Genomic DNA, 27940 nt, shown 5'->3' with positions numbered 1-27940 from the left:
GCTTCGCGTCTTGCTCGGGTATGCTCAAGGCGCTCCAACCAGACCACCAGCATCAGATAAGGGTAGTGCCTTACTCGATGGCATGGAGGCATGGCTACGACTGGAGGAGGACGATGGGTGAACTGTGGCGGCGGCAAGAGACGGAATGCGGGAATTGTGGATTTGGGTAAGGTTTCAGTGTCGCAAGTTAGCTTAAATAGCCGGGATGGGGCACTACCTGGCCCGCCTAAGCGCCGCCACGTGGTGCCACTGATCCGAGGAAGGAGACGAACTTCAGACCGGGTTTCGAAGTGTTTCCATGTGGGATCCGGCTGTTAGTCCGACGTGACCGACGCACCCGAGCCTCCCCATATCCGTTCTTTATTTGGGTTCGATATGAGGTGCGCCGGTCAGCAAGGCCTTGGAGGCCCGCTTGAGGCGCCCATATGAATCGGATTTTTCTGATCGATCATTAACCAGACCGTCCGGCTGAGCGTTTGAGATGAATTTAGGAGTCCCGATTGTAGATGCTCTTATAAGGAGGCCGAATGACACACTCCTGGCTATCACACACCGGAAACCATGCTAAAACCTTTTCACTGTATAATAATTCCCTTGTCGATCCCTCGTGCCATGCATGCTCCAAGAATAGATATATGTGCCAGCCCTTTGATCAAAATATGTGTGGCCGTCCGATCGCACACCAACACAGATTGTCATCTTCCTCCTTGCGTTATATCGAAGCAATGTGGCTCCACAATTATATGAACCGGGGACTAAAAGACCGATGCTCATACCTCTGCACCGACGCAGCCAACTACGCAATAGCAGCGATGCAGTGACTGCTCAACATAGGCGGCGCTCCAATCCTACGTGGGCATGAGAGGTCAGCTCGTCGTGGACTTCAACAATACTGTACGTAGTTGTTCATGAGTTTTATCCATTGAGGCAGCAGTATTTTCTCTTTTATTGTAGAAAACAGAAGGAAGGCCCAGGAAGGCAAACAACACGGTAACTGGGTCTTAAGTTCGGTTGATCGTGTCGCTCGGCCAATAACTCGTTCGGTCATGACATACAAATTAAAATACTTTTTTTTCACTTATTTACTCGATTGCAGGATTACTGTCAAAAAGAGTAGGAACTTTTCTAAAAAACACGCGTGACGGACTAAGAATATATCATTGAACCGCACCAGCTTAACTTCTACTTCCTCCGTTCTTAAATATAAGTCTTTTAAGAGGTTTCACTAAAATGACTACATACGGATGTATATAGACATACTTTAGAGTATATATTCATTCATTTTGCTCCGTATGTAGCCCTCTAGTGAAATGTCTAAAAATACTTATATTTAGGAACGGAGGGAGTATAATGTTTAAGGTTAGAAAAAACTTAATGTTAGCTCCACAGCTCAATCTTATGTTTTTTGTGGGTAGCCGAACCTTACATATCTGTGTAAACTCAACGTTTGTGCTTTTGGGCATAACAATAATTGAATTACCTTGATTAAAAATACTGAAGCACCAGTAGTCTAGTTGGGAGAGTAGTATGCGGTTCTGGTTTCTGCAAACACAAATACGCCATAAAACAATAATATAGCATGGAATGGTAGGCATGGCTATCCAACCCATGATGGGCAGGTTTCAATTTCGAACCATCAAGTGACCTGATCATCCAAATTGTACATAAACGCAGTGTGATTATTTATTAGGCATCATAAGCACTATTTTCGATATAATAGAGAAAAAGTTCAGAACATGCCAGAAAGTTGACATGATTTCAATGATTATTGTTTCCATTCCATTACTGAAGACATGTAAGTCACATGATTCCTGTCTAAAAGAAGATATCAAGGAAGATAAAGGTAAACATTATCTTTGACCAACATTTATACAAAACGCTAATCTGCATCACCGTGCATGACTGACATTGCTAACAATTGCTACTTCATCAATGACAGACCAAGAAGGTAAAACATAATATGAGCAGAAATTGTACTATCTTTTTTTAGTTTAGAAACTGTATATTGTCTGATGTGAAACAAAGCGAGATAAATTTCAGCGAGGAATAAAGAAAGTTCGTTGCGGCACAAACATTGTTAGTTGTATAATGTAGAATCTCGTGAGATATGACGCTTCAGCAATGGAATTTAATGGTTCATACTATTCCCATCGGAGATTCTGAGCAGGTGATGGTGTTGACCATGGGGAGGAGTAACAGAAGCCCTAACGCGACTGGTCCCGGCGGTGTGTCTCCCGACGTTTCGGACGACCGCGGTCTGCATTCATCGTTCAAAACTTCAAATTAGAAGAAACCTCATTGTGAAAAACTCTCCATCCACACCGCAGAATGTTGTAACAGCATGGTATGCACTGGTAGCTAGCCCTGATGGTGGAGATGTGAGACCGGGCTCACTGGTGATTGGCGAGGCCTGGCCAACGCCGCTATGAGGGCTCACCTTGGGGTGTCGACGGTCTGGCCGAATCCCGCCAATGTCTATGAGAGAGGCGATGACCACAGTAGGGAAGAATCCCTTCCTGGCCCGCGTGTGGCATCGAAGGTGAGGACGGGGATGTCCTTCTCGATGGTGCGATGCCAGATGGGGCGAGCATTGGTCGATCCGGCGGCGAAGTGCGGAGTTCTCAGCGATCAACCTGTGCGCTGGTCACGCACTGCCGAGACGACACCTCCTCCGTTAGGTCCAGGAGCGCTGGTGAGGCTCGCGATGTCAACGGGGTTAGGCGACGCTGGCAATATGGATCCCCGATCCAGATCGGGTCGGCGAGGCGGCGACGCGATGCAGGGTCCAGCGCGGGACGACGACTGCTCTTGTGGAGTTGATTACCTGAAACATCAGGGAGTTTTCTGTAAAATGCAAAAAAAAAACGGTTCGGCTCTGACTAAAAGATGGACCGCGGGTTGATTATCTAAAACTGTGAGGACTTTTCTGCAAAACGACAGAAAACGGTTCGTTCTGACTTAAAGTTGGACTGCGGGTTTATTAACAGAAAATGAAAGGACCTTTTTGCAAAAATGCCATAACGGACGACCAGAAACCCTATTTGCTTTATTATTAGGGAGACACTAGCAAAATGGCCTGTGCGTTGTCACGGGAAAAAAATCTTCAATGATGGTGTCCACATTATGTTCATATATCATCGCTTGATTTTGAAATTTTATGCCAAATGCAAGAAAATGTTTCTTTTTTAAAATTTATTCACAAGTTGAAGCAATCTTTACATTTTCAAAAAATATATATCCGGTTGTCAAAAATCTTGGTAACTCAAAGATTTATTCTGAATTTCAATTTTAAAATTTTAGAAAACATACAATAATAATTTTAAAATCAAGAACATTTTTTACAATTTACAAACATTTACTAAAAATAATGAATAATTTTTATTTTTCGAACGGGTTTAAATATTTTCTTTTGAATTGGCGACCAATTCAAGAAAAGGCGAACATATTTTTTTATGTTGGAGGATTTTATTTTAAATTCACAAACATTTTTTGAAACGCATACAGTTTTTCTAATAAACAAACATTTTTATAAATCAGTAATACATTTATTAAATTCATGGACATTGTTATAAATCAGTAATATATTTATTAAATTCATGCTCATTATGTTTTCGTCAGCATTTTATTTCAAAATTCCTATTTTTTAATATGCAAAAGTTTCTGTAATTCTAAACTATTTAACTTAGAAATAAACAAAAATGTAATGGAAAATTTTAAATAAAACAAGAAACTATCAAAACAGGCATTAGCTATTTTTAAAATTTTAGGACATTTCTTAAATGCATTAACATATTTTTAATTACAAAGCATTTTGTTAAATGCCTTTCATATTTTGAATACATGGAATTGTATTTGAAATCATGGACTTTTCTTATTGTATAAATATTTTTTCTAAAATTGCAACATTTTTATTGTATATGCGAGCATTTTATACAAAACTCCGGGCAGTTTTTGTAGTCACAAACATTTTATTTTCTAAATATGTTGATTTCTAATTTTTGGTTTATTAAAAATTGAAAGATTATTTGAAGTTCTAAATTATTTAAAATAAAAAAATACAAAACTGAAAATAAATAAATAAACGGAACTAAAAGTAGGCGCCTGTGCATGGGCCGGTCCATACGGTGTGCTGGATATACTCCCAGTGTGCATAGCGTAATATAGGAGGTTTTTACATGGTCCGGCCCAGTCCAAGATTTTTTGCTTTGTGAAACGTTTTCCATTATTTATCGGTGGTATGGTGGGTAATTTATGCAAACTTTAAGGGTAATTTCTATGATGGACGACCAGAAACCCTATTTGCTTTATTATTAGGGAGACTAGCAAAATGACCTGTGCGTTGCCACGGAAGAAAAAAACATAATCTTCAATGATGGTGACCACATTATGTTCACATATCATCGCTTGATTTAGAAATTTTGTGCACAAACACAACAAAATGTTTCTTCTTTTAAATTTATTCATAAGTTGAAGCAATCTTTACATTTTCAAAAATTATATATCATGGTTGTCAAAAATCTTGATAACTCAAAGATTTATTCTGAAGTTCAAGAATTTTTTTTAAAAAACATACAATAATAATCCGATCCATCCAACAGTTAATTCTTCAAAATTCACATAGGTATATTGTCACAAAGACTTAGAAGCATTAATGTTTAACTACATACGTTAGATCTTTCGTGAACAATTTTACAAATATGGGAACGATTTTAAAATCGAGAACATTTTTTACAATTTACAAACATTTACGAAAAATCATGAATATTCTTTATATTTCGAACGGGTTTAAATATTTTCTTTTGAATTGGCCATCAATTCAAGAAAAGACGAACATAATTTTTGATGTTGGAGGATTTTATTTTAAATTCACAAACATTTTTTGAAATGCATGAAGTTTTTCTAAATAAACAAACTTTTTTATAAATCAGTAATATATTTATTAAATTCATGGACATTGTTTTGGAATTTGCAAAAAGAATATAAAAATCCGGCGCTTTTTTTGAATCCTATTTTTAATTCAAAATAAAAATCCGTCAGCATTTTAATCCAAATTCCTATTTTTTAATTTGCAATTTTTTTTGTAATTATAAATTATTTAAATTGTAAATAAACAAAAATGGAACGGAAAATTTTAAATAAAAAAAAGAAACTATCAAAACAGGCAATAGCTATTTTTAAAATTTTAGGACATGTTTTGAATTAGAAAGCATTTTGTTATATGCATTTAATAGTTTTTAATACATGGATTGTATTTGAGATCATGGACTATTCTTATTGTACAAACATTTTTATGAAATTGCAAACATTTTATTGTATATGCGAGCATTTTTTACGAAATTCCGAGCATTTTTGAAGTCACAAACATTTTATTTTTTTTAATACGTTGATTTATAATTTTCAGTTTATTAATAATTTAAAGATTATTTAAAGTTCTAAATTATTTAAAATAAAAAAATAAAACAGAACTGAAAATAAATAAATAAACGGAATTAAAAGTAGGCGCTGTGCATGGGCCGGCCCATACGGTGTGCTGGATATTCTCCCAGCGTGCAGAGCGTAATATTGGAGGTTTTTATATGGGCCGGCCCAGTCCAAGTTTTTCGCTTTGTGAAACATTTTCTATTACTTACCGGTGGCATGGTGGGTAATTTAGTTTTTAAGACGGATGAGTAGAAACCGAATTTGATTTATTATTAGAGAGATTAGGGGAGATTATACATCCGACGAACGTGCGCGGCAAAGAGCGCGTTATCATACGATTCCGTCTAACCCGCACGCCAAATAAAGCATCGAATGCTCGTCGGAATAAAGCAGCCATGGAAGAACCGAAAGGCGGCATCAGTACCATCACCATGCCACAGGCCACCCACAACGCACCACACCGCAACAGGGTCCACTCGTCCAACTCGCGCGATTCCATCTCCTACGCAGGAACACCGATGCAAACTTATCGCCGTGATACCTTCTTCTTCCTCACTCTTGATAACATTTAAAGAATGTTCATGCAACCGCGATGCCGCCTGCCCAGCTAGCCACTCACACCTCCATGAGCTTATACATGTTCTAACAGCACGTCCAGCATATGTCATCATCCATGGCGAGCTCAAGGCAGATGTGCAGCCGCTGCGGCGCGTACATCTCCGCGCCGCCGGGCGCGCGCTCCGTTCGGTGCGCGCTCTGCCACACCATGACGCGCGTGGAGCGCCGGCCGCAGCACCAGGGCGGCCTGCACCAGGCCGTGTGCTTCATCAAGGGCCTGCTCTTCGGGGCTCCGTCGCGGTCGCCGACGCCGGCGTCATCCGGGTCGATGCGTGCCGGCGACCCGTACCGCCTGCCGGCCAGCTACCCGAGCGCCCGCGGCAAGAAGCGGGCGCTCCTCGTTGGCATCAGCTACAGCTTCACCAAGTACGAGCTCAAAGGCACCGTCAACGACGTCAACTGCATAGCCTACTTGCTCCGCGAGAGGTTTGGCTTTCCCAGCGACTGCATTCTCTCCCTCACCGGTAAGCAAACAGCCCTTGATTGCGCAAGAAAGAAGTAGAAAAATCCTTGAATCACCTTATAATCTCGAGATTGGATTGGATTGGACTGTGCCTTTTCAACCTGAAAATTTTATTTTTCAAAAGGAGCCCCGCTTCTGCATAATTATGATACGTACAACTGTTTTTTTTCTTTGCCATCACCGCCGGTTTTTGTTTTTTTAGGCCTTTTTCTTAGATCAGAACCGGCAAGAACGTCGGATTTTTTATTTGTTTTTGAGAAAACACACGAACGTCAGATATACTGCCTTCCTGGATCGACCTTGTGCTAGGCCTTTTGGCCCAATCACCATTTGTGTGCAGAAATACTTTATTCTAGATATCCAAAATTTGTGAAATTGTCATGAGAATATAAGAAAACAGTAATAAAAAATGAAAATTGCCATGTGACAAAAAAGAATCATGATTTTGAAGGAGAAAAAATGCCATGATCATGGGAAAAGTTGCAGCAACTAGTGGGTAAAAAGTAGCACATATTTATGAAAACAAATCAAGTGTACTATACAAATGAAAAAAATCATGGCATTTTGTTGTAAGAAACTATTTATCGTGAAATTTTTCCATGATCTAGAAAATAAATTTGCCAATATAAGAAAAAAATTCTATGGTCCCAAAACAAAAAAAATCATGGTCCAAAAACCAAAGTTTCAATGGCAATTTTTTTTCATGGTCCATAAATTATATTTGACATGGTCTATAATATAAAGTAGCCATTGTTAAAAAATTAACATGGTACAAGTACGTAAAAGAATTAGTAAAATTACCAATGCATGAATTGAAAGGGGGGGGGATTGCCTTGTATGTATGTTATTTTTGCCGTCTAGGAAAGAATAAAATCAAGTTTTTTTTTGTAAATTTGCTATGTATCTAAAACTATTTTTTTAATTTGCCAAACCCTTTAGAAAAAATGGGATAGATTTGAATTCAAGCCTAGATCGAAACTAAATGCACTAGCCAGTTTGATGGGCACATGGAAAACGTAAGTTATATTTACCATCATCCGTAAAGTAAATTTTCCATGTTGCACAAAAATTATGATTGACATTTTTCATAGTTTGGGAAAAAATATTTTGAAATTACCATGTAAGAAAAGAAATTCGAAGCTGTCATGTGTGTTGAAGGAAATTTGTAGAGTTGCCATTTAAGAAAAAAAAATGTTCTAACAGTTGCCATGTTTTGAAAAAAGTTTTTAGAAATTGCCATGTGACCACACACAAAAAATTTAGAAATGCAATGAGTGGAGATATAAAATAAATCCCATAGTTTCAGATATGTTCATATTTTTATATACATAATTATTTTGCATATGATTGTTAATTTATTTCATAAATTTGCCATGTTCAAAAAAGTGACGGATTATGAAAAATTGGTTGTGGCAAAGAGAATTTGTGATGCTACCTACAACAAAAACTCAATGATATGTGCAATTAAATTTACATGATATGTTCAATAAAAATTAACATGATTATGTTCAAATAATTTGCCCATGTATAAAAAATTACAAAGTTTTTCATTTACATTTCCATGGGGTAAATAAATAATTTTCCATGGCACAAAAAAACGTTATTAGAAAAAGAATTAACCATGGTAAGTTCAAAGACTTAACATGGTCAATATTATATAATGGTGTCACACGCAAGCTTCCGACTGGTTTCAAGAGTATTTAATTCCAATTTTTAAAATAATTTTTAATATAGTCTCCTGGCCACATGCAAGTGTCTCGTGGTCTCTGAGCAGAAGGATCAAATACTAAGAGGGGTACTATTCACATTTCCGGAGGAACCGCGAAATATAATAGCGTTTGAGGTTTAATAAAAAAAAACACTAGATAATCCGATATGAAGGCAACGTATTGCAATGCAATGTTGATAATGCAATAATAATTATAATAATAGGAAAGTATTCAATTGCCATGGCAAAGAAATTTTCCATGCTATCTACTATGAGAAATTCCATGATATGTGCAATTAAATTGCCATGATATGTTCAATAAAATTTGTCGTGAGTATGTTCAAAATAATTCGCAATTGTATACAGAAATACAATGTTTTTCATTTAATTTTCCATTAGGTAAATAATAATTTGCCATGTAGTAAACCAATAATTTACCAGGGCACAAAGTAAATTATCAAAAAAAAATGACCATGGTAAGTTCAAATACTTAACAAGTTCGGCCATGGCATGTCTAAATATCTATTACAAAACTTAATGTATCATGGTAAAAAATATACTTTTGGAATGATAACTATATATCCATAGAACAACTATTTAAGTTACCATGGCAGAAACATATTGAAGGACAAAACTTGAACTGCCCATGGCAAGAACGTTGGAAAAATTGCCATGTTGTGATTATACCTAAAAGCGCATAAAAAATCATGGTGGAAACTAATAAGATTACCATGGTCAAAAATGCCATGGGTACACATAAAACTTGCCATGGTCGAAAATAATAAGATTGTCATTCCATTGAACAAAATATACCATGATCTAGATAATATATTGCCATGCTTTTTTATGTCATGACAAATTCACTTTCCTATGCTTTGTAAGATTAGGGCAATTTTGTATACATTGTAAATACTGACATGGGAAAAACTTATAGACTTTTTGTTCCATACGATCATGGCCATTGTTTAAAAAACTCCTTGTGGTCACACGACAAATTTTAGAGCAATTGGGAATTTAATTTATTTTGGTAACTTTTCCATGAACCAAAAGGAAAGATAATTTTTGTACTGATTAGATGTTTATCATAGCAGATTCTAAGTTGCCATGGCAAATACAAAAAATAAATATTCATGAATCATGATGTTTTTGTAGATCGTAAGTTTTTGTAACTGTTGTTTGTGTCAACATGGTGTTTTTTGCTATTACTTGTTTATCAAAGTTCAACTCGTATGCCATTCTTGGTGTTGGAGATGAAGTTGTGTTGGGGTTGAGAATCAATGCAATGTACCTATGAAGAACATGTCATACTTGATGTGGGCGTTGGCCAAGCTGACGTGGCCAAACATTGCCGGATGAACCGGTCCCTCCCTAGGTTATACAGGCCAGGCACGCACCCCTTAGTAAACAAGCCAGCCTGGAAGCTCGGTTAGCCCGTTGGCCCACATAGGATTCAACCCATTGAACTGTTTTGAGCTTGTATTCAGTCTATTGGATTGTATAAATATAAAATAAAATAAAAATTAAGCAGGCACTTATGCCCAACCTCGCGGCCCACGCACGGCCCTTGGTAGGTCACATGTCGGGCCAGATACACCATGGACCGGGCACGTGGGCTATCGGGTAAGCACGTTAGGACTGGCCCATTTTGCCATCGTTGGGCGTGGTTGATTTCCCCTGCTCTGGTTCATGCATCAACCAACGGTAAAGGAGACGTTTGTCTGCAAAGTCTATAAATTTCACTTCAAATATTTTATATAAATTTTGTTTTCTACAGTATTTTTTTTTCGGGGGACAGACACCCAGTTTCATTAAAGCTGAATATGTAAAGCTTGATTTTGTGATCATCCATCCCATGGACAGAGGAGGAGAAGGACCCGTACCGTTGGCCGACCAAGGACAACCTCCGGCTGGCGATGCGGTGGCTGGTGGAGGGCTGCACCTCCGGCGACTCCCTGGTATTCCACTTCTCCGGCCACGGCGTCCAGAAGCTGGATAACAACGGCGACGAGGTCGACGGCTACGACGAGGCGCTCTGCCCTCAGGACTTCGAGGCCCGCGGCGTGATCCTCGATGACGAGATCAACGAGACCATCGTCCGCCCCCTCGGCGCGGGCGTCAAGCTCCACGCCATCATCGATACATGTCACAGCGGCACCATCCTCGACCTCCCCTACCTCTGCCGCATATCCAGGTGCGTATATATACACCATCTAATTAATTTCCCACTACGCCGTAGTAGCTTTGTCCTGCCTGTAATCTTCCTCCTCCTTCGAATCAAGAACTGGGTACTGGCAATGGGAGAACCACAACCGTCAACCAGATGTGCAGAAAGGCACGAACGGCGGCCTGGCGATCTCCTTCAGCGGTTGCGGCGACAGCCAGACCTCCGCAGACACGACGGCCTTCACCGGCTCCGCCTCGACCGGCGCCATGACGTACAGCTTCATCAAGGCGGTGGAGTCTGAGCCGGGCACCACCTACGGCCGACTGCTCAGCGCGATGCGGGCCACGATCCGCGACAACGGCGGCGAGTCCGGCATCCCCGGGCCGATCGGCTCCTTCTTCCGCCGGGTCGTCACCTTCAGCTGCGCACAGGTAATTAATCCATCAATTACTCTTATTACTGTTGCAACTATGGTTAGCTACTTCACATCGCAAGCATCCGTCCTCAACTTTCCATCGATCGATTTTGCAGGAGCCTCAGTTGTGCGCGTCGGAAGCATTCGATATCTACAGAAAGCCGTTTATCTTGTAGTTATCGAACGATAACCGGTTCTCTAATCGGCACTGCTCTTAAGGCGTGTCACTTCACTTGTGATCTCTCCGTTTAGGAAGCTCATTCGTTGTGTAACAGAAGAGAAATTTTAAGATGGTCCCGGACATATACGATTCTAAACCGTCCACTTACTTTGGGCTAACGGACAGGATAATCTACATTACTTTGCTTGCTACTACCTCATAAAGGGTATAAGCGGCCCTTTGACCATCTCAGGGCTAATTTAATTATTACTGCTAATTATGTCTTTATATGTATCACTAGTAGATGACATGTTGCGTCTGACGCAAAGCCCAACTGAAGCTAAAAAGCAAAGCAACCTATGAACAACATACTTATGACTCACCCACAAAGAGACGAAAAATAAATACACGGCTGAGAGATGGCAAAACGCGTCTTCCGCCCAGGCCACAGCGCCGAAAGGCCGACAGAGATGCCAAAACATGTCATCCAGCCTGCAGTAATGATCAAAGGCAGGGGAATTGTGTATTGTGTAATGTGTAGTGCTTCGGATCTGTTTGGATTTAGAGGTGTGATGGAGCTCCAAGCGAAAGTCTAGCACTGCCTTTTCGTCGGTGCCGGCAACGGCGGCGTCATGACGTCGTTCCCTTTCTCAAAGCGTTGTCGTGGAGCTTCATTAGATGACTCTCTCGAAAAAATCCCTAGCTTCGGATGATCAAAGCCGGCGATGACGGCGGCTACGTCATTTCCTTCTTTGAGGCATCGCCTTGGAGAGTCACTCAGTTTGCACGTATCTCTTCGTCGTCGGGGACAATGAGCATCGGGGCGGCAGCTCCGGGTGGTTTCTATTTGTGCGTTCAGATGGCGATCTCGGAAACAATGTGAGTGGCAGCTCTATGAGGTGGGGCTCTATCTCGACATTGACTGGGTGACACCCTTGTCTCGCTTGGGCAGTTGGGTGTCGGCTCGGTCGACGCGCCCCAGAGAGGACAGTTTGACTTTACGTCGGGGTGGCGTACTCGGATGTGGTGCGACGTTCGTGGTCTGCGAGCGGTTGCCCTAAGCAGCATGGGTTGCGGGCAGCTGGGTTGTGCGGCGTTGCTGCTCGAGGGGAGCGGTGGTATGTCGGGCCGGCGGCCCCGGAAGGCGGTGCCGATTGATTGCGCTGGGCGCGACGGAGCGGTGGATGTCAGGGCGGCGGCCCCGAGAGGATCACTAGGGCGTCCAGACTTCGGTGGCAGCGATGATGGTGGGAGCGATGTCGGCGACGTTGCAATGGTTGCGGTAGTCGGCTCTTCTCCGGCATGTCCACGATATTGCCTTGGATAGTTTGTTGCTGTGGAGTCGAAGTTGTGGTGGCGACGCCTTGCGGTATACGATGTCTGAAGGCAGGTAGCCCGTTCTGCGATCTTCCGTGACGCCAGCGGTGCCTGGTTTTCTCCTCCAGAGTTCTCCGTCCGAGTCGGAGTTGCGTTGTCTAGTCGTAGGTCGACGTGTCATCGATAAGGGGGGGATTTGCCTTCTCTGTTTCAGTCTATGGAAGTGGGTGTGGCCCTTGCTGTACCGGTTTTTGCCCAATTTTCCGTAATTAATTAGGCAATTCTCTTCTACTTATTTCATATATGAGGCAATTTTTGCCTTCGTTTCAAAAGAAAAAGGCCATCTTCTAATTACCGCGGAATCAAGCTGATGAGCCATACTATGAAACTATGGGAGAGAGTCATTAAACACCGCTTAAGAAGGTTGACAAGCGTGACCATAAACAAATTTGGTTTCATGCCTGGGAGGTCTACCATGGAAGCCATATTCTTGGTACGACAACTGATGGAGAGATACAGGGAGCAAAAGAAGGACCTTCATATGGTGTTCATTGATTTGGAGAAGGCCTATGATAAGATACCTCGGAATGTCATGTGGTGGGCCTTGGAGAAACACAAAGTCCCAATAAAGTACATTACCCGCATCAGGGATATGTATGATAATGTTGTGACAAGTGTTCGAACAAGTGATGGTGACACCGATGACTTTCCGATTAGAATAGGGCTACACCAAGGGTCAGCTTTGAGCCCTTATCTTTTTGATTTGGTGATGGATGAGGTCACAAGGGATATACAAGGAGATATCCCATGGTGTATGCTCTTTGCGGATGATGTGGTGCTAGTCTAATAGAAAGTTAGAGTTATGGAGACGGACTCTAGAATTGAAATGTTTTAGGCTTAGTAGAACTAAAACTGAATACATGAGGTGCGGTTTTAGTGCTACTAGGCACGAGGATGGAGAGGTTAGCCTTGGTGGGCAGGTGGTACCGGAGAGAGACACGTTTCGATATTTGGGGTCCATGTTGCAGAAGGATAGCGATATCGATGAAGACGTGGGCCACCGAATCAAGGCTAGATGTATGAAGTGGCGTCAAGCTTCTGGCGTACTCTGTGACAAGAGAGTGCCATAAAAGCTAAAAGGCACGTTTTATAGGACAGCTATCCGACATGCGATGTTGTATGGCGCGGAGTGTTGGCCAACCGAGAGACGACATATCCAACAGTTAGGTGTAGCAGAGATGCGCATGTTGAGATGGATATGTGGCCACACAAGGAAGGATCGGGTACGGAATGACGATATACGAGAGAGACTTGGGGTAGCACCGATTGAAGAGAAGCTGGTCCAGCATCGTCTCAGATGGTTTGCACATATTCAACGGAGGCCACCGAAAGCGCCGGTGCATAGCGGACGGATAAAGCGTGCTGAAAATGTTAAGAGGGGTCGTGGTAGACCAAACTTGACATGGAAGGAGTCCGTTAAGAGAAACCTGAAGGTTTGGAATATCGACAAAGAATTAGCCATGGACAGGGGTGCGTGGAAGTTAGCTATCCACGTTCCAGAGCCATGACTTGGCTTCGAGATCTTATGGGGTTCAACTCTAGCCTACCCCAACTTGTTCGGGACTGAAAGGCTTGGTTGTTGTTGTTGTTGTTGTTGTTGTTGTTGTTGTTGTTGTTGTTGTTGTTGTTGTTTCAAAAGAAAAAGGCCGAGGGAGCTAGGAAAATGCGTCATCCAGCAGACCCAGCAGTAAATTTGGGGCAAACATGAAAAACATGCACACCGCACTTAACACAATCAAAACATTTGTATTGCATTTCTATACATGACTATTTGAAAGATGTTTTTACTCAAACTTATCATAACTCATTGCGACGGTCAATTGCAAGAAAGAAGATAAGCTAGCTATATGAAACAGTATCTGACAAATGCATTTAGACACAGTCCATTCATACAAAAAAGGGCGTTTTCACCCCTTGCATAAGGGTCATACACATCTGCATAAGCACTCCCTTTACCCAAAGACGAACTTCAGCCAAGAAGCAAAGCCACTTATGAAGAGCAATTTTAACGTGGTCGCTCTTACCCCTCCCTCCCCATCCCTTCTCCTTTTTTCACATGAGAGGTAAGAATATATGGTAGATATGAGTCATCGATTTCATTAAATAGTGGGTTTGATTACTCTTAACTTTTTACCTCCCATGTGAAAAGAGGGGGTAACAGGGACCGTGTTAAAATTACTAACTTATATGAAAAGCAGATTTTATGAATGATCCACAAAGGGACAAAAGCTAATGCAACTCAAAGTTTAGGTGAAAATTTTAAAGGATGTTTCTCTAAATTATTCGTATTGTGTTTGTATTTGCCTTGTGTATCTATTAATGACACACACCGACAACATTTACCATGTCTTTCTTTGGCCGACCAGGGCAACCCAACAATTAGGTCAATGAAAGACCGACCGCACACCCCATGGAAAATGACCTAAACCATCAGAACCGGGCAATCCCACCCGATACCACATGAGTAGAAGAAAGCAAAGCGAACAGACCAGACAATTCAAGGCCCAGGGAAAAGTGTGATCAGTGAGCACATGGAGTGATCATGCTAACCGTCGAGGCTGTTGCGTCTGAAGACTGGGCATACATCCGAAAACACGCCACCCGACCAACACAAGGGAGAGTAGAGTTGGTGAAGTGTGTTGATGCAGATTCCTGCAACTAGGTTATACCTTTCGGCCGTGAATTTTATTCCTCGAACTGGTCCATAGATCAAGCACTAAAAGTGCAGTGCCTCTTCTGGTATCAACACATATAGAACCATCGACCCGACATGGTTTCATCGTCTAGAACGAGAGCATCGTCGGAGAAGTAGAGAGGAACAACAGTCTTGCGGCGTATGGTGGAATCCTGGAAGAGAGAGAGGGGAGGGAGGGTGCAACCATGGGCACACGGAGATGTGTTGGGAGGTTGCCTCATCCCCTCTATTTAGAAGAGGTCGGGAAAGGGCCGTCTTGGAGAAGGGTTACTCAACCAAGGGGGCGGCAGGGCACCCAAACCCTAGCCCCCCTACTTTCCCTCAAGGCAAAGGGATGGGAATGGACCCTACATGAGCTTCTGGTCCGTGGGTGCTAGCACCGCTAATGAGCTTTCAGTCCAGTCGGCTCCCCACTTGGGCCATGTCCATGTGACTAGCCCATGGTGCACTAAAACATTATGGGGGCCTTCATAAGCCTTCCATTAGTCTTTTAGACTACCTCTAGATCCTAAAGAGGATTTGGAGCAGGAGGAAAAGGAGGAGGAGCAGGAGCCAGCGAAGGATGTGAGGGAGGAGGAGGAGGCGCCGACGCTGGATGTGGGGGACGTTGGGGACGTGGATCTTCCGGCGGAGCTGCAGGCCATCCTGAACTCCATCCGCTCAGAGTCGGCTACTGAGGCCAGACGTCTTCGTCGGCAAGAGATGGAGGCGGCGCGGGCTGCGGCGGACGCGACGCTGATGCTCGTCGACAAGGATGAGCTAGAGGACATCTCCTTAAGACAAAAACTAGGATGGTACCTAGTATGTAGGATTTTCTTTTGCATGTTTTGTATTGGATCTAAAAGATCAAATATGAGAGAATCAGATGTGGACGAGCAAATTTAAGGACTGGTCGCTCAGTACCCGCGGACGCGTCTGGACATGTCTACAGGCGTTTGAGGACCCAGATCTGTAAACTATGGTTGTAGATGCTCTGTTATACACCAAGCAAAGCTCTTCCCATGTGCACTTTGATCTTTGTAGACATGCGCAACTTCTAATTAACACTTTAGCTAAATGCAAGTCGTCTAAATTTCAAATTTCGGCCCATCATTTTGATTCCTACTCCTAGATTTGTGTTATTTTTCCATTCTGTGTTCTGTTCTATTTCGGGCTTTCAGTTTTAGGCGTACTCTGCTTTTGGAGTTAGTAAGTTTTGTTAATGGACTTATAGCCTAGTAATTATTGTACATTTGCTTTTGCCAGTGAGCTCTTTGTAGCTAGAACCGTCTATCTTTCCATATACTAGTCCCTAGATGCCCAGCTTGTGCACACAGCTAACTGTTTTAGGCTTCGGCAAAGAAAACCTTAGATGATGTCTATGTTTGCATTTAATTTTCATTTATTTTGATTTTTCTTTAGTTATTGTTTCATTTTATTCCGTTTGCAAATGTAATATTAATGCTATTAACTTATTATTTCTTAAAAGACCTAATTATTTTGATTGTTATAGTTTTAATTTTATTTTCTTTCTTCTTTAGGGGTCATGCCAATGCACTAATTTATTCCTTCTTAGAATGAAAAATTTGGTGAAAATTTCACTATTATATATTTATACTTGCATATTATAAAAGTCTGCATTTTTTGTAAATTTTGTTAGTATATTTTTATTTTATTTTTCATTTTTAAGTGTAACGTAAGTGTCACTAATTCGTTCTTTCTTAGAAACGTATACATGTAAGTTATAATATGTGTGTAAATTATACTCCCTCCGTTCTAAAATTAAATATCTTAAACTTAATACAATTTTGTATTAGACCTAATGCAAAGTTAAGACATTTATTTTAATACGGAGGAGTACTATAGTACAAAAATTCACAGAGTGGGCAAGGACTGGTTACAGCTATTGCACATCTATGATGGACTCTCGTCGATCCATCCAGCAGGCAGAGCAAATCGATACAGACAATTTATGGTCAGTCAACTTACATAAATTTTGTTTCCGGTCGATTAATCTATAGTCGGTCCCTCTAAATAATTCTCCACGCGAGGTTAGGTCCTGTTTGAAACCATTCAGATTATGATAATTCAGTTTTTATAATCTGTATGTCTTCAAACAGGTCATATTATATTGTAGATTATAAAAACTAGATGGACAAATTATTAAAAACTGACAATCTACTCTATCCCAGATAAAATCAGATCATGGATTACTAATGATCCATTATCCTTGTAAAGTTGAAGGTAATTATTAATTTCTCCCATCGTCATCCTCCTCCTTTTTTCTCCTCAACGCGTGCACATGACAGACAAGTCATTGTGCAATGTAAAAATCTAGATTACAGTTTATATAATCTGACCTCTAAATATATCCACGTGGATTATTTTTATAAACCTGATTATATAATCTATCTTCATAATTCAAATTATTATAATCTATTATGGTTTCAAATAGGGCCTTAGCACTTGAGTTTTATAAAAAGTTGATCATTCTCAACTTTTGTCCATTTGGTATTCCCACCCAACGTCATATGCCAATCTAACCGAAAAGATCCCATTGTGATGTCACGATACAAAGTCCTCCAACATTCCCAAAGCCAGGGGAGTACTAAGAATGCGCTGAGCATCAATAGGCCAAAACAACTCATTGATCAATTGCTCATCCCATGTTCTGTTATCCACATTGATCAACTCTGAGACTAGTAATACCTTTTTTAGAACACAAGTTTTAATACAATTTTAGAACACAAGCGGGCTGATATTACTGGGCTGTCTTGTTAACTGGGCCGTCCTATCACAAATTTCACCCTTCCTCATCGCCCACGACGACCGACGACCGGCGCGCCCTTATGATTGCTTCCTCCACTGCTCCTCCCGCCCGGTCTCCGCCTCCGCCTCCATTCCGCCCCAGCATTATCTCAATATCTCATAGCCCCCGTCTCCGGCGACCGCGGGCATGGCGGCGGCGACCGAGGTCTACTCGCCGATGCCGGCGGCGCAGCACCGGGGGCAGGCGGCGTGGCGGGCGGTGGTAGGGTGGCTCGGGCTCCTCCTGCAGGTCCTTCTCCGGGCCATCCGCGGCACGCCCTCCTCCCTGGCCAAGCTCCTCAGGTCCCTCGGCCTCCGCCACCCCCTCCTCTCCGCCGCCCCCGCGGTGGCCTTCGTGCAGCTCCCCTCCAAGGCCCCCTCCGACTCCGACGACTTGCCGCCCCTGTCTCCCCCACCTGGACGGCTCACGGTACGGACCCATATGTTGCCGCGCCAAAGGATAGTACTACAGTAGTTTGCTATGGTAGGTATCGTCGTGGATTCGTGGTGGTTGGGGTTTATGAGTTAGTGGTTAACTGCAGCTAAACCAGCTGTGGTTCCTAGAACTGGATTGCTGTGTGCAGGCAGGAGTGTTGAGCAACAGAGCACTATGTCTATCTGAGTAGTATGATTTCCTAGGCATGGTTAACAGATTAGCACTATGTCTATCTTAATTAGGCTATACATGTTTTGTTTATTTGTTGTTTAGATATCAAGTCTTCTTCAGTTCAGTGAGCTTCCTTTCTAACTGCATGATGCTTAAATAATTTGGGGGCTGTATCTTCAGGTAGTGCTGGACTTGGATGAAACATTAGTCTGTGCATACGAGTCATCGAGCCTTCCTGCCACCGTGCGCACCCAGGCGGTCGAAGCAGGGTTGCATTGCTTTGACATGGAGTGCATATCATCCGACAAGGCAAGCATGCGGCCATCTTCCCCCCTTTTCCTATGATACTGTTGTTAAGTTCTCACTTTCTCAAGAAGGTACTTATGGGGATTTCTATTTCTTGGTGTAAAAGGATGCCAAAGGCAGACAGAGGGTGAATCATGTAACTGTCTTCGAGCGTCCTGGTTTGCACGAGTTTTTGCAGAAAACTAGTGAATTTGCCGATCTTATACTCTTCACTGCTGGTTTGGAAGGTTTGTCCTGTCGAACATTCGTATTGCTCTCCATCAAATCCCTGTATCTAACTGATCTGCGCTTTCCCCAGGATATGCAAAGCCATTGATTGACAGGATAGATGCTCACAATAGATTCTATCGCCGTCTCTACAGACCATCAACTGTTACTACGTAAGTTTGTCATCAACATCTCTATAAGCTGTAAATAAGGGACTCTTTGTTCCTGACTTCATATAGAGGATAATTCATGTGGAACTAGTTAAGTGCGACCCTGATTGATTTTAGTGGGAGGCCTTTGCAAGTAGTAGTAAATTAAATATCGCAAGTGCTTGTACAAGGTACACCAAAACACGGTGGCATTCCGTTCATGCTAGTGGAATTTGTGTATTTCTTTTGATTTGGTGTCATCTACCACTTCTATCCACCCTTATTATTATGTTGTGCAAATTGGAGGTACACCTCCAGTATGTGCATATCCAAGATTGAAACCATGTCTCTCTTTTTTTCAGAAACGATTGAAACCATATCTTCTTTCAGAATCAGTTTCTTAGAAAAATGCCAGCAAGGGTTAGTCCTGGTTGGTAGAGTTTTCTTCTTTCTTGTAGAATAGATTGAAACCAGATCTATGGGGCACATTTGCACTGGACCGTTTCCCGACACAAGCACTCCTGGTATTATTTTTTGTTTTATAGTATCTTTGCCTGATGTTATCTTGTTTTTGTCCACTTTATGAGAAACCGGTTATTGTACCATATGTTCCTGCCAACTTGGATATGTTGATCTTAGTCTGTTCATGCTCCTGTCATGAAATCAAGCTTTCTGCTGCATTAGTTGAGTTGGTTCAATTTTCTAATGCTGGCATGCTCACAATTTCAGGGAATACAGAGACCACGTAAAGGATCTCTCTTGTTTGTCCAAAGATTTCCGTAGAGTTGTACTTGTCGATAACAATCCATATAGTTTCCTACTGCAGCCGTTGAATGGGATACCGTGCCATACGTTTTCAGCTGGACAGCCCATGGATGATCAGGTAAAGTGGTACTGTTGATAAAATCCTTCTTTGGTTTTGAACTTAAAATCTATGGTGTTATTGATTCAATTATGTTTGAAACATTTTAGCTTATGAGAGTGATCTTTCCGCTTCTCAAGCACCTTTCTCTTCAAAACGATGTTAGACCAGCACTGCGCGACGCGTTTCATATGCCGGAGTGGTTCCAAAGTAATGGGATCCCACAAATTGACCAGGCAATGTAAGTTATGCAGCAACTCTGCAACTGAATTGGATTAAAAGGTGAAAGCTCAAAAGCTAGCTGTGCTTCTCGGGGGTATTACTTGTACAGTTCTATTCGTTTAGGTCCTTCCATACGAGCAATTGTTCAACATGGAGTAACCGTGCCCGCAGAGAAGAAAGATGTAATATAGCTCTGGCAGACATTTTTTTCTGTAATGAACCTTAATTTATCATTGTATAGCACTTTTTGGTTGCTGAAAGTTCAGACAACCTTACTGATGGTTTAACGTGTACGAGGGAGTAAAGATCTGCAAGGCTTTGGTCAGGGTTCTACATCAATGAATACCTAGCACCTCTATGCACATTTGTGACAAAAGTCCCTTGTTGAAGTTACGATGCCTCTTATTCCGCTTTTACATGGAGTAACTTTATTGCAAAACTCACTTCACATGTCTGTAAACCTCCCCCTGTATGCTTGAGTAGTTGAGTTGAGTTGTTATCCTGCTTCTGTCCAGTCTAGCAGGAGCTTAGCCGCACGGCAACTAAGCCTGCGCCTATTAAAACTTGAACTCAACTATTGGGTTTACATTTTGATTAATTAGGTGAAATGAGGATGTGGGGTCTATTTTTGGAGCTTCACCATTTAACTCAAATTTGACCAAATATCAAAAGCCCTCCAAACCCGTACCCCATCCGAAACAAGCTCAAAATGCAAAAGATGGGCCATCACACTGCTCAAACCAAACTTGATTTGCTATATTATGAACTAGGATTACATCAGAGTAGTATTTTAAAAAGGTACATCAGAGTAAACGCCAGCTGTACAGGCAGGAACCTTTTCTCATATTTACATGCATGAGAAGGTATGGATTCACCTAGCAAAGCAGGCCAAGGATTGCCTGGCAAAAAAGAAGGCCACACGAACAAAAACCCAGTTGCTAAAGGAAGAAGAAAACATGTTGTTTCATGAGCTGAGGAACTGTGAAAATGTCCCCTCCATGTGAAGAATGGTCTTTGATTGGCAGCTCAACGATACTTGTGTGAAAACCATCGATGCCGCAATGCTTCCCTGGCTGTCGGTCTCTTTCTGGGGTTGATTTGCAGCAGGCAGGACAGGAAATCAACAAACTTGGAGTCCGAGCATCGCAAGTGGCGCCGCAAGGAGGATTTCTCTGGTATCAAATACTCCAGCTGACCCGTCTCCTAGAATAGGAAGAGAAATGAAGTTGGAAAAATGAATGCCATGTTCTAAATAACACTTGTGTGGTGATCAAAGTTTTTTTTAAAGTGTTAGGCATTAATTGCGCATTTTGCCACCGACTTGCGCTTTTCCGACCAAAACACAATGTATTGCCTAGAGCCTAGGTGCGCCTTTTTTAACTATGGTGGTAATACCAGTAGAAGTGCCATAGAACAACTGAAATCCTTGTGGAAAGATCTTTGCAGTGATGACAAAGAAGTTTGTTTCTCAAGATTATGTCCAAGGATGGTGTTCAACAAATTGACATACTTGATGTACACGAGAGAACCAGACCCCAAAGAAGTAAAAACCAACAAAACATGGCCACACGGGTACACCATGAAACCACTTAATTGAACAACTGCAAACCATATCCCTTGCAAAGAACACATCGGGCAACTACTAAAACACAATCCTTCAGTAACAGAAGGCAACAGTTTTTCCAACTAGTATGTTGTTGTTATTGGTAATGTTACTTGTGCAAAGCATTTCAGTTGTTGACTTCATTTCTTCACAACTCAAGATGCTGTATATGGCATGATATTTTTTCAAGTGTACAGCACAACAAAATTTAAAATAAAAACTGCACTGTAAATAATCTTTTATGGCAGCATACTTGTGCACAATACTGTCAGTTGCATGACACAAAGAGGTCCCTAAAACAGAGACTAGTTTTTTTTCAAATGACATGAAGAAATCCAAGAATTACAATGGAAAACAGCTCATAACATCCATTTAACTGACGTGTGCATGCAAACTAAATTAGGTTGATAGTATGTCATGCACATCGCCATCAAACAAATATTGGATTAAGAAAGTAAAAATAATATTGGTTTTCTTAAATACACTTGGAAGTGTGCGTGATGGAACTTATGATTTTTTTAAGAGACGGGAACAGACCGAAAAATGTAAACAAGTCTGTACCTCGTTCTTGTGGAAAAGGTCATGTTCTTCTGTAAAGTACTTTTGAGTCTCCTGTCCCAACGCAAGCATCTGTGTGTCAATTGGGCCAATTGTTCCAATTATCCGAGCAAGAATCGTTGACACCGATTCATTAGGAAAGAGCACCTGTAACATGTAGCCAGCATCCTCAGTCTCTACTTCTCTAGAAATAGAAGAACATGACTATTAGATACAGATAGATGTGATTCTACCAGTACCAGACATCACATTAACTCCTCAACTTTACTCTGGAGGGTGCGATAATGCTCTGTTTTTATTTTTCTAGTTTTTTAAACAAAGAATATAGACGCATTATCTTCAATTCATGCCAGATCAACAGATAGTCCTGTCGTATGTGCAATGTTACTAGAAGGTTCTTCTTTGCTTAGACTGTAGTATTCTACAGAAATATATGGTCATGCGTTTTAGAATTAACTCTCCTGGTTCAACTTAAGACCACAAAACAGGTCCTACTCAACCTGTGAAGGGCGGAAGAGCTATAGCATTCAAGCATGTTGCAGACTTGCAGTCTTCTTGGAATGAAGTGAGTGGTTAAACAAGCACCAAACACTAGCCCCAACAGGACATTTCTTTTTCGAGATTGAACTGGACCAATATTCATTTAGTTGTAGATAAAATGTATATCGATGTGCCTCACAGATGTCATATAAACCAAACAGATGGAAATTTATAAGTCGACTGGTAAACTTACTTCACCAGAGTACAGTTCAGCGAATATACATCCAAGAGACCAAATGTCAATCCTCTGATCATATGGAAGACCCAAAATAATCTCAGGAGCACGGTAAGAACGTGACTGGACGTATAGGCTTAAGTTATCTGTCAAGAAGCAACTGCTTCCAAGATCAATAACCTTGACTTCACATCTGCTGTAGCTCTTCATAAGGATGTTCTCTGGTTTCAGGTCACAATGAACTATATTTAAATCATGCAAATACACCAAAGCTTCTAGGCACTGTCGAGCTATAGCCTGAAAATGAAGGGAAGATCTCCTGTTTCAGTAGGTATTTTTATATTTTCAAGAAATAACTAATTATACTTAAAGTACATTCCAGACTTCCCAGAAATATCACACAGAGAAAAGTGGAACAAAAGGACCGAAACATAAATATCTTCCTTTAAAGCTACAGTATACAAGGTCAGCTGTAAATGCTTTGATATGGTGCCACTAATTGCAAGTGATTACATCATTAATAAAATCAGAAGATGTGCAAAAAGGTTACAGAGAGCGCTTTGGTAGAAGAACAGACAGAGATGCTCTCAGAAAAAAGGAAGTAATAATCAGGTACCTGTATTCTGGGCAATGAAAAGTAGACCTCATCACTGGACTCCTGGTTATACTTTTGAAATTCATATAGATTTGCCCGTAGTAATTCGGTGACAATGAAAAGATGTTCCTGTTGATTGTTTCAGCTGTCAGCATTATACGACATCAAAAATGAAATAAAAATGCCAGGATTAATATTTAACAGGCCAATAACTGAATCACACATCTTGCATAAAAAGAACAGCTCATACTGAAACAGGAGACTTCAGGAAAGGTATAGTGGAAGAATATGATCACAGTGAACTATATCTAAATCATGCAAATACACCAAAGCTTCTAAGCACTGTGGAGCTAAGACTTGGAAGCATATATCGCTTTTTTTTAAGCAATTTGACTCTTCATTGTAAGGTATGGTGTAAAAAGCAAGCCAACGATTTGTATCTCCATGAGGCCATATCAATACCTGATAGTAGAAAAAATCATAAAGGCGCAATATATGATGTGCATCTGCCGGATCATGTTTATTTACAAACTTAAGGAGCTTTATCTCATCCAAACTCTGGTCAAAGAAATCCTTGTCGTTTTTAATTATTTTAAGGCAGACATCCATTCCCGTGCGAAGATCATGTGCCTGTACGACCCTGCTGAATGCAGCGGAACCAAGATATTCAGTGATGCGATATCTTCCGGCAACAACTGAATCTACCACAATAGGGAAATCTTTGTTTTCCTCAAAACCAGTCCTGCAGGAAAAGCCTATCACATGAGCATAGGAGTATATTCAAATAATTATTTGGCAGCAGAAATAAATAGAAAAGGAATTGGATAGTAAACCTGTTCTTCCGGTGGAAAACCCTCAGCTCAAATTCCTCATATTCTTGATGAAAAATATCGCTTGCAAGATCCATATCCGTTTTCGGACCTTCGGCAGTTTTATGAGTAGTATTTTGAACATTTGTATCTGCTGGCCCGAAGTCTTCCATCTCATAAATATCTTCAGGATTACCAATCTCAGGAAAAGGATGCACGCTGTAACTATTCTTTAGAAATTCTTTGTCATCGACAATTTTGTCATCTGTTATAATGTCAATATCTAGTCCATCATTTACTCTGAAGTCATGGTCAAACTTATGGTCTGAAAAAGATAAATAAAATCAGAATGGAACCAACCAGTCCACAAGCAAAAATAAATAAATCCACTTCATATGAGTAATGAATTTTGGCATTACAAAGGTACGCAAATCAGGATCAACCAGAAAAACTACACCAGATTAACCAGCAAAATTACATCATAATTCAAGTTTGTTTTGGGTTCATAATTCAAGCACATACTACTGTTCCAGAATTTCGACAGTCAGGTGCTAGTACAAAACATAATCTCTTCAGAAAACAATCCAAATACAACGACACCGAGTGAATCCTTTTAAGCCTGTTATAAACAATTCTGTGAAACGTGCCAAATGATCCTGAGGAATATGAAAGGGGGCAGAAGCACTTACTGTTAGCAGCATCCGTGTTTTCAGACAAGTACGGACTGAGCATCTGAAGCTCCTTCTCCAGCGCACTTAGATCAAAATCCTGGTTATCTCCACTCCTGGAATCAACTAATGGACCGACCTTGTGCGTGGCATCGTCATTGGCATTGCGCCTGAACTGAAGCGCGTCCGCGCCGCACTCATCCAGCACCTCCGTCAGGTCATCCATGATCTGATACCTGCCGTACACAGCAGACCAAGAATCCTTCACGGACTCCCGACCATTCCTATGCTCCGTTTCCCCGTGGCAGCAGCTGCAGGGCGGTGACGTATACACCTCGGCGCACCCACCAGTCTCTGCACTGCCCTTTCTGTGCAAGTGGAGCCGGCTGCTGTCGGCGACGTCGTGGCCAACAATGAACTTGTCCTCCTCGTCGCCGTCGCCGCTATTACCGCTGATCTCCGGCTCGCGGTGGAACAGGAGGTCGTCGTAGAGCCAGTTCTCGCCGAAGAAGAGGTCGGTGGTGTCGTACTCGCGCGCCGTGCCGAACTCCGACGCCTCCGACGGCGCGCGCGTCGGCGACCATGCCCCGTACGGATTCAGCAGGCCTGATCTCCAAGCAAAACAGACAAACCGAAACAGAAGCGACAAAACTCGGATCAGAACTCGAGCAAAGGCACAGACGCGAGGTTGAAGCATGCGTCTCCCAGACCCAGTGGCGCGCGGAGATCGAGATTCGCAGCATCGGTCAATCACACGCCCCGCTCTCGGGAGGCCGCGCGCGCCGAGGACTAGGGGTGTTCAACGCATTGGGGTGGGTGTGCGACGCAGGCACGCAGGCAGTACCTGATGGCGTGGAGGTCGTGCTGAGGAAGGCGTCGGAGGAGGAGGAGGAGCTGGAGCCAGGGCTGGCGAGCGCGCGGCCGGCCCCGTCGGAGGCGGAGTAGGAGGCGCCGAGCCGCAGCGGCGGGAGCCGGGGGTCGTCGGAGTCGGTGGATTCGTCGCCTCCCCTCCCCGCGAGGACGCCGTTCCGGAGCGCGAGGCCGTGGGCGGCGTCGGCGGGGAACCCCAGCCCCGCGACGCCGAGGGCCTCCTCCGCGCCACGCGCCATGGCCAGAGAACCCACTCCCTCCCTCACACGTGCGCCCGCCGCTGACCCCGCGCCGCCGCCAGCACCACCATTTGAAGCCAAGCGAAGCGAGGCGAGGCGAGAGCCGGTTCCGCGGCACGCGACGAGAGCGAAGCAAAGCACTGGCAGGAGCGAGGGGAGGCCGCACGGGATCCAACCAACCAACTCGGCCGCACACACGACAGCGCCTCCTCAGGGGGGGCGGGCCCCGGGCCGGGCCGCTGACGGGTGGGGCCCGCGGGCCAGCGTGTCGATGTCGGCGTCGGCCCGGGCGCCGCTGTCGACGATGGGCGCCGCGGTGGGTGGCGCTGCACCCCGCGATCCGACGTGGAGGGCGCGGGTGCCGTCATTATTGTCAGTCGCTGTTGCGCTGGACGCCCCCCGCCCCCGCCCCGCCCCCCTCCGCCGATCCGGATCCTCTGCGCTCCTCCTTCGCTCGTGACGGACACGGCGGATCGGCCGATCTACCAGCGTCCAGCGGCAACGACGTCAGATCTGCCTGCCTGCCGTGGTAGGGCCGGCAGGTCGGCCTTCCTTCATTCCCTTCGCGCTACCCTTTCCCGAACCCCGCGGCCCCACCGTCGGAACCGCACCTGCTCCGGCTTTAGCGAGCAGCCGAGAGCATAATTGCGTTGCGTCCTCGCCGGGCTGTGCGATGGTATGGTAGTACCACGCCGGAGCGGCGGCCGTGCGATCGTGCACTGGCTGGTCGCTGAACGAATGGATCAATGAACGATGCTGCTGCTGCATAATTGCGCGCGATTTTTCTCTTCGGTTTGGTGGACGAGCGTTACGGGCTAGCTAGCCCCTAGTGGGGGCGCGTGGGTTTTGTGCGATGGAAGGAATGGAAGGGCTACAGTAGAGGGCAGCGCAAATGCAAAACCTGATGAATGTTTGTTTACCACCTGATGAAACATCCCCGTCAAAAAAAATACCACCTGGAAAACATGGCAGGTGCGTCTTTTTTTACTCTCGTCTGGTTAGGCGTACCGTCCAGTAAAAACGACGTCGCACTGGAGACTTTCGTTGTCATGGTAGTAGTTCGGGGACGGGCTATCTATTTAAATATCATGGCATTTTTTACTATTTCCTCATTTCTTAAATATAAGTCTTTATACAGGTTCACTAAAAGACTACATATAGATGCATGTAGATATGTTTTAGAGTGTAGATTCATTCATTTTGCTCCGTACATGGTCCATTAATGAAATTTCTAAAATAACTTATATTTATAAACGGAGAGAGTAATATACAATGGTATTGTTTTCAATATGCTTTTGTTTTACCTATCATGCTTACCGCGCGATTCGTTTATTGTACTAATCAGGCCATTTTTAACTTTCTTTTCCATGCGCATAAGAAATGAATGTGCAATGTGTTTTGTTCAAGCCAAATTAAATAATACTATTCAGTTAATACGCTTAGGGTTTCCTTCCTCTGAGGCGATCCGATCGTCCCAGAGTCCTACCTCTCGGAGTCTGGCCAGATCGACGTCCCTCGCTGGTCCTGGCAGCACACCAATAAGTGTGGAGATTGGCGAAGACGATCCACGTATCAAGGAAAGTGATAGGTGGCTAGCCCTTTCTAGGGTTCACACTGATAAGAACTTCTCTTAAGCTGCCTTCTACAAGGATATGATGGCGACATGGAACCCAGCGCAAAGGGTGAAATTCCGGCCAGATTCGGTGTCCATGCATCATGCTT

General features: G+C 43.0%; 3 protein-coding genes across 3 annotated transcripts; 2 read left to right on the top strand and 1 right to left on the bottom strand.

Annotated features, from left to right (window-relative positions):
* Window positions 1-5829: 5829 nt before the first annotated feature.
* On the top strand, window positions 5830-11164 carry LOC123445077 (metacaspase-1-like). The gene is made up of 4 exons (XM_045122009.1): window positions 5830-6503; window positions 10071-10401; window positions 10490-10805; window positions 10906-11164. Exons 1-4 carry the CDS (start codon window positions 6083-6085, stop codon window positions 10963-10965), a joined length of 1128 nt encoding a protein of 375 aa, XP_044977944.1. The 5' UTR covers window positions 5830-6082; the 3' UTR covers window positions 10966-11164.
* Window positions 11165-17843: 6679 nt separating this feature from the next.
* On the top strand, window positions 17844-20440 carry LOC123445067 (CTD nuclear envelope phosphatase 1 homolog). The gene is made up of 6 exons (XM_045121997.1): window positions 17844-18238; window positions 18596-18724; window positions 18828-18948; window positions 19020-19101; window positions 19807-19960; window positions 20050-20440. Exons 1-6 carry the CDS (start codon window positions 17957-17959, stop codon window positions 20182-20184), a joined length of 903 nt encoding a protein of 300 aa, XP_044977932.1. The 5' UTR covers window positions 17844-17956; the 3' UTR covers window positions 20185-20440.
* Window positions 20441-20893: 453 nt separating this feature from the next.
* LOC123445057 (dual specificity tyrosine-phosphorylation-regulated kinase mbk-1-like) lies at window positions 20894-26364 on the bottom strand. Its single transcript, XM_045121986.1, has 8 exons — window positions 25954-26364; window positions 25131-25715; window positions 24466-24766; window positions 24095-24374; window positions 23654-23761; window positions 23056-23334; window positions 22326-22469; window positions 20894-21364 (listed from the first exon to the last, which is right to left on the bottom strand). Exons 1-8 carry the CDS (start codon window positions 26216-26218, stop codon window positions 21188-21190), a joined length of 2139 nt encoding a protein of 712 aa, XP_044977921.1. The 5' UTR covers window positions 26219-26364; the 3' UTR covers window positions 20894-21187.
* Window positions 26365-27940: the final 1576 nt, after the last annotated feature.

Source organism: Hordeum vulgare, chromosome 1H (assembly GCF_904849725.1).
Source record: "Hordeum vulgare subsp. vulgare chromosome 1H, MorexV3_pseudomolecules_assembly, whole genome shotgun sequence".
NCBI classification, from domain to species: Eukaryota; Viridiplantae; Streptophyta; class Magnoliopsida; order Poales; family Poaceae; genus Hordeum; species Hordeum vulgare.
Note: the sequence above shows the minus strand (reverse complement) of the source record. Positions and strands in the feature narration are given on the sequence as shown.

Coding starts and splice junctions, on each gene's coding strand:
- LOC123445077 (XM_045122009.1), top strand. CDS start 6,083: ATGTCATCATCCATGGCGAGCTCAAGGCAGATGTGCAGCCGCTGCGGC. Junction 6,504..10,070: donor CTGCATTCTCTCCCTCACCG/GTAAGCAAACAG, acceptor TCCCATGGACAG/AGGAGGAGAAGGACCCGTAC. Junction 10,402..10,489: donor TACCTCTGCCGCATATCCAG/GTGCGTATATAT, acceptor CTTCGAATCAAG/AACTGGGTACTGGCAATGGG.
- LOC123445067 (XM_045121997.1), top strand. CDS start 17,957: ATGGCGGCGGCGACCGAGGTCTACTCGCCGATGCCGGCGGCGCAGCAC. Junction 18,239..18,595: donor CCCCACCTGGACGGCTCACG/GTACGGACCCAT, acceptor CTGTATCTTCAG/GTAGTGCTGGACTTGGATGA. Junction 18,949..19,019: donor CTTCACTGCTGGTTTGGAAG/GTTTGTCCTGTC, acceptor CGCTTTCCCCAG/GATATGCAAAGCCATTGATT.
- LOC123445057 (XM_045121986.1), bottom strand. CDS start 26,218: ATGGCGCGTGGCGCGGAGGAGGCCCTCGGCGTCGCGGGGCTGGGGTTC. Junction 25,716..25,953: donor CACGACCTCCACGCCATCAG/GTACTGCCTGCG, acceptor CTTGGAGATCAG/GCCTGCTGAATCCGTACGGG. Junction 22,470..23,055: donor CTGAACTGTACTCTGGTGAA/GTAAGTTTACCA, acceptor TACATGTTACAG/GTGCTCTTTCCTAATGAATC.